The sequence below is a fragment of the Ischnura elegans genome, chromosome 5 (genome assembly GCF_921293095.1).
Source record: "Ischnura elegans chromosome 5, ioIscEleg1.1, whole genome shotgun sequence".
Lineage (NCBI taxonomy): Eukaryota > Metazoa > Arthropoda > Insecta > Odonata > Coenagrionidae > Ischnura > Ischnura elegans.
Genome location: NC_060250.1, coordinates 23,230,846 through 23,239,744, shown reverse-complemented (window position 1 = coordinate 23,239,744; position 8,899 = coordinate 23,230,846). Strand labels below are relative to the sequence as shown.

At 36.5% G+C, this 8,899-nt stretch overlaps 1 protein-coding gene across 1 annotated transcript in view; it reads right to left on the bottom strand.

The window, feature by feature from the left end:
- Positions 1 to 1,914: 1,914 nt before the first annotated feature.
- The window catches only part of LOC124158587 (protein gone early), a 223,208-nt gene continuing 216,223 nt past the window's right edge, over positions 1,915 to 8,899 (bottom strand). Inside the window, exons 12-15 of the mRNA XM_046533748.1 lie at positions 7,823 to 8,102; positions 7,126 to 7,221; positions 6,221 to 6,297; positions 1,915 to 2,861 (exon numbers count right to left, since the gene is read on the bottom strand). Of these exons, the coding sequence (XP_046389704.1) occupies positions 2,780 to 2,861; positions 6,221 to 6,297; positions 7,126 to 7,221; positions 7,823 to 8,102 (535 nt within the window). The 3' untranslated portion in view covers positions 1,915 to 2,779. The remainder of the gene's footprint in view (positions 2,862 to 6,220; positions 6,298 to 7,125; positions 7,222 to 7,822; positions 8,103 to 8,899) is intronic.

Here is an 8,899-nt window from a genome sequence, read left to right as displayed (position 1 = left end):
GGGGGGGGGGTTTAGGTGCAACTAATACCAGGGTATGTGGGGGTATGGAATACCCTCCAGGATAAGCGGTAGGTGCGAGATTTATAAATATTTTATAATTTATAATTAAATAAATTGCGGAATTTCAAGATACATGGTTCAAAATGGTGAGTTTTACGGCTTTCTGAGGGATATTTTATTAATCCTTACACTATTCTTTTGGTAAAATCAAACCAATTAAGTTGAATGGATTTAATTTATAAATTTCTCTGAGCTCTGGGGGGGGTTTTATCCCCCAAAACCCCCCCCCTCGCTGCACCACTGATTGGTGGTGCTTCAGTGGGCATGGTTGATTTCTGGGGCAAAAAACACATGAAAAGCCCAATTCCATACCTGCTCCTTCAGCCCTACAAGGGTGGTAGACGAAGTGAGGGAGGCCAATATTCCCACTTTGCCTTACTCACTTGTTCTCCCATAGGAAAAGCTTCAAATCCAATGATGAAAGGCCAACTAAATGGACTCAATGCATTGCTGATAAAGTGCACCTGTTGAGAAACGCCAAGTCTTTTCCTCCACACACTCTTCAACCTTAACTAAGAAAAAAATGAATAAGAAAACTATACTAAGTATCTGGGGAAAAAAAATACAAAAACAAAAATGGAGCTAATCATGATACGTATCTTACCACCAGAGAATTCCCATCAATCACCTTTGGAAATGAAGGCCCCTTTGGTTTGAAAGAATGCAAGAATTTTAAAAATCACAGATAATCTGGTGGTCATTGAGAAAATTGAGACAAGACTTTTTAGTAAAGATGATACGTAAAACAATATTAACTTCAATGATATCCATAAATAAGAAATGAAATTAAAATCATGTTTCAAGACAGATCATGTTTCAGAAAAATCAAGATATGCCAACATATTTAAGGTGGGTGTGGCCTCTTGAAAAAGGAAAATACATTCAAAGCTAATTAATTGCCAAAATGAAATGTCACGTGAACTTCATTGTCAATGCCTCATATATTCTCAAGCATGTAAGAGAGAACATCATTAATAGTCATTGAAATAACTTTTTGAAACTTAAAACAAAGACAACTCTTACCACATAAGAAGCAAAGATATTGTCCATAGATACAGAATGAATCAAAAAAGCTCCTGGAACACAAACAGATGAATAGCGACTCACTTTATCTGCAGATGCACTCAAAGCTGAAGGTATTCGTGTGAGCAAGGAAATGTCAAAATTTGAGGAGTGGAGTGGTAAAGATGGACAAAAAGAAACAGTATGCTAAAATGAGAACATGAGGATCACACACTGATGTTCCAAACATACAGATGTCTACACCTTGAAGATCAATTGATTGCAGGAAAAAACTGTGGACAAGCCAGTGGCAATCACCATAAATTATGGCCATTAGTCATTGAGGTTTGGTCTTAAAGCTATGATTATTCATCAGCTTTTACCACCAAAATTTTGCTCTTTCATTCAAGCACCATCAGAGCTGAGTAAAATGAAACAACATTAATGAAATTACATAAATAATCAATGGTAAAGTAATATACAAAAATTTTGCAAGCCTTAAGTTTTCACCCCAATTGCTCAATTGGAGCAAAAACTTAAGGCATATACAACATTTTTGAGCTTATTTACCACACTACCCTCTGTGATTACTTTAATGTTGTTTTATTTTAATGCTGTTTTACCTACCCCTAAGGATGCTTGAAAAAATGATCGAAATGTTGGTGATAAAATTGACAAATAATAATAATAATCTACAGATAAAGGCCTCAGTATTTAACATCTATCAACTAAGGTCAACACTGCTGTGCCATCTTTCCTCATATGATATAGGAAACAGATGTTGTCAACATGAAAAAAAGCAGCCTGAGTAAGCACGATTACTCCTCACATCACGCAATAATGAACCAGATATTGTCTAAGGGCAAAGAATTTAATGTAATAAGTCAGCTTTAAATTGAAAACAACATATAAGCATACAAGTACTTAAACATAGCATAAAATATATCTTACATACATTTTCCCTCCAATTCCTAACACAATGCTGTAAAAAAATCAGTATAGGGTAAAGAGAGAAGGTCTAAAGATTCCAGAAATAAATCACAATCACAGGAAAAGCATAATACAGGAGAGATACTCAAGTTTCAAACACTTTATCATACACATATCTTCACTAAACCTAACAAAAAGAGTTCTAAAAAAATGATCAACTACAAAAAAGTATGCTCCTTCACGTTCTACGAATCCCTTCATGAACAAAGAAAAACATCATCAGGTTATTTCGCTCTCACTGAAGGCACTTTTCACTCATTCCAATGTTACCACAAACAAACAGCCTGTGGAAGTCAGTTTTTGCACCTTCTCTAAGGGCATGGTGGGAGGAAAGGGTCAATCGACAGTGTCTTTGTCACTTTAAACAGGCAAGAGGAATACCGAGGAAAGTCTCTCAGAATCCTCTTCAGTGAGAAATCACTAAAAAGAGTTTCAGGAAACAAGGGACAAAGTTGGCCTTACTTGCTTCATTCAACAAAACACAATCAGCAGCTCAATGTGTAGCATCTTCGAGACTTCCTCTCTAGGTCATCACACCTCACTGAACTTTTTCTCACCACTTCTTAAGTCTTAACAATAATTTATTCTCATCTCCCTTGATCCTCCTCAATTTTGGCATTAAACGTCACTCGGGAGGCGATTGTCAATGCAAAGTTCAATCAGCTCAACTCACTTCTTCATGATATATGCCATGCACAGCAGTGAATTTTCATGAAATCACTTGCGTTCACCTGCAAACAGTCGCCGATCCAGGTTGACATTCAAACACTGAAGCAAATTTTCTCACTTGAGAGAGTGTGACCTTCATTCTGAAACACAAAAAAATCAAAATACATACATAGGTACTTCATCAACAATAGGTTAGTAAACTCTGACGAAAAATAATACTTTATTGGGGGATCATGATTATCTTGGAAATAAAGTCATCTTTCAGGAGGCCCTATACAAGACAGCAGTTACAATTCCTCAGAAAGATGACCTTTATATTAACTTTTTTTTAGCCCTTTTATGGCTGCATGAAATGGGAGAGAGTGGCTTTCCCACCAATCATTTCCAAAATAAAAATGCATTCAAATATTAGCTGCATACACATTGTGCATTTTTGCTATCCTTGGAATCTGTAAGATGACGTGAGATCCTTCACGCAACAATCCATGTTGTACATGGAAGCTTTTGTGGAATGTCATCTTAGAAATTACGCAGGATCAACCACACGATTGTTAAAAAAAAGCAATTGTAACTATTATTCCCAAAAATATATTTTTAATGTTTCACTAATGATAACCCTCAATAAAACATAATTTTATGCATAACATCAATAACAAGATACTTTAAAATTTGGAGGACAGAGAAGTCACCGCACAACTGACACACAACTGCTCATAGTAAGATAGAGGTATAAGGTTAACGCACTGCATGATGTCCCAGTAGTGCCCACCAATTTACCCATACACACAAAACGCAACCCGGCTTGGCACTCTCCTGTTAATTTCTAGTGTGTTCACAACATATTTTATGAGTAATTCAGTCTTTCTGATGAGCAGTGGAATTCTTCAGAAAGATGAAATTTCCCCTTCTAGTGTACTCTTTCTATCTCCACGTTCAAAATAACACATCTTAACCCTTTTACTGCCCCCAGGCCAATATACCGGCCCTCGCTGGTTGAGCGAAAACTGCCAGGGGCGATTTACAGACTTATTCGACTTTTTTTCATGATTGTGACCTTTTCAACAGCTGTAATTTAAGTAAAACCCCATAATCTATCTATGGTTATAAGATGTAAATGTATCTTAAGTATTGAGAAAAAAATCTAGATGCATTAAACAAAATTAAGTAGCTCAAAAATTAAAAAATCTGAAATGTTGCAAATTCCGGAAAATAGCCTTGGCAGTCTTTGCACATCCCACTCGAAATGGGCTGGCAGGAAAAGGGTTAAATAGGTACTTTCCTGATGATAAAAATTCTTACCCTGTCTATGCTGGCTGTAATCACAATAAAATAGTTACATGGTGCCACATGATCAAAATGATAACAAGAATTAATACCGCTGTGATAGAGTCCTGAACCCTGGTCCCCACATTGGGAGTTAACGATGATAACCACAACAGTAACTCATCCACATACATATTTAGAGTGCAGATATTTAGGAATGATATACGTAAGGTATGTTAAAAGTATCCCATGAAAAATATGAATGAAAACCAAACTAAGGCCCATTCAATGAAACCTGTAACCATGACCAGTTCTGAGGTGCATTCCACATTTCGAATGCCATAAAAAATATGGCATTGGAAAAGGCACGAATATTACAAAAGAAGATCCTCAAGTTGGCCTTAAATGCGTTGTCAACCACCGTGCATTTATATTTATTACGGATTACAAAAGTTGCCACATGCGTCGCTACTGGACATATTGATCAGAGTTTCTTGCGGAAATGATATATAATTAGCAGTTTAAGCCGAAATTTATATGCATGATGATGTGATCTATCATATTCATTACTTTTCAATGCTATTCCTTGCTATTAAAAACACTACACTGCAAAACGTTGGATAAAAGTGGATCGCATTGCGCCCATCACCGCATCACAGACATTTTTGAAAACCGATTAATATGCAACCAAGGTGACAACAGTAATCAGCCTTCTATGGGATGGAATTGGGCCTACTCTTAGCATTCCCTTGGAAAAAGGTATAGCAAAGTATGTGGCCTCCCCTTATGAGTGGTCAATTAAGTGGTCTCAGGAAGCAATTAAGGTTAACTTACCATAGACATGAAACCCAACCACATATTCAGTTCAATGGCAGGGCCAGACTTTAGCATACTTAGCACTTTCCTTTATTGAAAATTCAATCCATACGTATTTAATGAAAGTCTTTTAACAATAAATTTTAAGCCCCAGACAATTATTATTTTTTGCTAATTCATTTGATGAATTGAATTAAATTTGGTAAGAGTTTGGTAAGAAGGAGAACATGTGCCAACCTTGAAAAATAACAATACAACCACTATCTATCATTGAAAAAAAGGTACAGTCGGATATAAGAGTATTGCAAAGATTTGAGCAGCATCACTTTCGCCTCAGTTTGGAGTTTCAGTATTTTCTATTTTACCAGTAGGAGGGAAATTTGAACAACTACCATACTGACTATACCATGTGTAAATTAATGCAAATTGGGGACTGGGTTGGTGTGGTGGCTAGAGTGTTGGCTTCCCACCCGGCGGGCCTGGGTTCAAATCCTGGCAGCGGCAGAGAATTTTCAAAGATTGTCCGATCCCTGCTTGAGTGTTGTGTGGAGGACATTTCAAGTGCAACACTCCGTCCGTCGGATGAGACGTAAAGCCGTGGTTCCCTTGGCGCCCTTCGTTGAGAGCAGGCTAACGCCGACGCCGGGTTTCTCTCCACCCTCCCTTCCACACCCTTCCCTCATGGTGCAAATGACCTCAGCTGTCAGTCGCCTCCTCCGAATACCATACCATACCATACCTTAATGCAAATTCATTAACAAATTATGTTGTGGGATGAGCAGAAAATGAACCCTCAGGTAAAATATGGAAATCCAGGGATGAACACTTGAAATTGAACACATAGCCAGAAATTGGCATCGGTGGGAGCTAAAGTGGTGTTCAGGTTGCCTAGACTAGCCTAGATTTTGTTGCTAATTAGCCCTCATTCGAAAACCATACATTTCATTAAATCAGCTACGTACTTCATTTGCATGATGTTTATAGTTTAATTTACTGTTGGCTATTGACAGAAATTGCAGAATTTAACTAAATAAAAAAATGGAGTGTCAGAGAATACAAGCTCCTGAACTAGTAATCTCCTCCGCATATATATCTCAAAAAAATATTTGGGGGAAGGCAAAGCTACTACCTCTCTGTCTAGGTGCCTGACCATTGAGGTTGAATACAGCCAAGTCCTGGAATTCTGCTCCCTGCTGCTCACCTATTAAATCTATCACACTATCATTAACAAAAACCAATATAAGAATTATGTACTCACACTTAAGCAAATAATCTGAGCGTTTGTAATATGAAAGATTGCGAGTGGTTATGGCACATTAAGTTACCTAGTTAAGTGTGAAGCAGATAATAATTTATCATAAATGCGTGTAAATATGTAAGACATAGTGAGTCTTCATGGTAATACAAAAAGACCACTTACAAAACAGGATCTCTCAAATTTTTTCCCATGGTGTCAACTGCATCCAATTCTTGGGGAGTCAGAACTGAACACAATGTCTGTGAATAAATAGAAAGTGGAAAATAAGGGATAGTAACATGATTTTGTTGATACATACAAACGTGATAACCAATTGTTCAATTATTATTCAAATCTCAGTCACTGCAGACAAATTTTATCAATTTCAAGAGTAGATTATCACCATCAGCACATTTTTGGTATACATATCATTTTTCTCTCACTTATAAAGAACCTTTTGCAGTACATGCTTCGGTACACATTTATCCCAATTAGGCAATAAATATTCATGAATTGCCATGAGAAAAAATTCCCCAGGACTGCAAGACCTATGGATTTCTAGGCCATTGTGCAGACCAATACACTATCCAGGTTCTTTCAATTTTACCGATGCGCATGGAATTAAATGTTAGGCCCTTGCAGTCCATCAAGGATGGCAACGTGAATAAGAAAGAACTTTGATGAAGCCACAACTGGTTGAGAGCCTCAAAACCTGCACTAAAGCCATGCTTGGTAGTATGTGTAATTCAGGAACCTGGATAATGTATTGGTCTGTGCAGTGGTCTGGAAAGCAGAGGTCCATGGTTTGTTTCCCGGTCCAGGAGATTGTTTTCTTGTGGAAATTCATGTTTATTTCACCCTCGTTCACCCGGCAGACCCATAGGCATAGGCATATTACCCATAGGCATTAAAGATTTAATTGCCAAGACAATTAGAGAAACACTAAATTATGCAATAAAAAATATGCAAAAACCAGAGATTTTCCTGGGAAAAGATGGCTGAACAGTGTGACAGTCTCTCATAACCAGAATAACTGCTCTGGATAAAACTAAGTAAAAGTTATTGTCAAAAAAATATTTCATTCTCACCTGGCCATATGCCAAAAAGAAAACATTTTCCAACTCATAATCCTCTAAGCCAGGTTGATGAATATGCTGTCCATCAGCTGAAAGATGTTCAAGAGCCTGAAAAGAAGTTAACAATACACAAATAAGACACCTGAATATCTTAAATCAAATGAATTTTAGCTTTTCTGATGAAAACAATGGGTACATACAACCAAAGCAGGCATAGGCAAATGTTTCAACATGCAAATTAAGAGCCAAAAACTTCAACCACTACGAGCAGAAGTACTTGGTGCCTTCCTAAAAAAGCATTAACTCACCAAATTCACAAGAAAACCTTTGATTTTACATAAGGTATCAAATAATTACGAAGCTATACAAAAATTAAAAAGTACTTATTGACCATAGGTCTTTATAGTGATAAAATATACTGAATACCAATAACTAATGACACTGGCATGCCCTGTTGAAAGATATTTCCCAGTTCACAGAAGACTTTCAATGAAAATCATTTCTCAGGGTTTAGTAATTTATACACATAGTACTGTAGGTATTCTATTCAATAATATTAAAAGAATATTTTTATATTCTGAGTATTCAAAATAAGCGTGTTATCATCAAATTGCGCTTGTCATGTATTCATACCAAAATGGTAGAAGAGCTGACGTCAAAAATTGAATGGAGAAATTCTATGAAAATACAACTTGGTGAGTTCACTAACCTCTGAGGCCAGTCGAACAGCATTGATATGAACAAATGTATTCAAAGAGGTCCTGTTAGCCACAGCAATCGGAGCAAGTCCTCCATTTATGACCAGTTTCTTCAAGCAATTTGTAGACTCTTCAGCAAATGGGGGTAAAGGCTCAACCAGTGACACTGGTGTCGTTGTATAAATATCGTGGTCAAAGCGCTTGTACAGGCTGGTAACAATGTCATCTCCTATGAGACCATGTGTGATTGCCTCAGCTATGGACACACCAAGGGTTCCATATAGGACAGACCTACAAAAAAATAACCAAATTACATGGAAATAAAGTCTCCAAACATAATTCTTTAGAGTAGTAAAAATTTGAGGCATGACCAACTCACATATGTATAAGGGTTGAGTACCAAAAGAAAGTAACAGGGCTCAGTTGCATTTTATTAAAAATTTATAATCAGTCACAAGAACCAGTTTCAATTTCAAAAAGTAACTAGTTGCAGTTACAAATACACCTACGGTTACTTTTCAAAAACTGCAAACAATGCTCATGCTGCAGGATCTGTCATATATTTCCTTAAAATGCAACTCTAAAACATTGCTATTGTATTGAAATAAATACTTTCAATTTTTCATGATTATAAAATAGATTTTATAATCGTGGAAAATTGCAAGTACCTACTTATTTCAATGCGGAAAAATTCCCCTACCTCACGCATGAGTCTTCAGATTTTATACATTGCTTTTGGTTGGTACTTTGGCAGAGTTATGGGCGTAAGTTTACATCAGGTCACACAAAGTTCTTGGCAAACACCAGTCAGTATAGTCACAATGGGAAAGTAATGATTGCTTTCAGTAATCATTGATCAGATTAAAAGTAATAGTTGCATTAAAAAAAAAAAAGATTACCAGTACGAATTACCTGAAATGTAATCATTACTGTTAAATGAGTCACTTTTACTCCATGATTCCCCCATATTTGATTATTATCATATATGTATTGCAAAATACTTTCACAAATTACTTCCTAAAATTTCAGTCGCAAAATTGCATTTCATTACATATTTTTGCCAATGGAGCTTGAATTTGCTTAGAGAA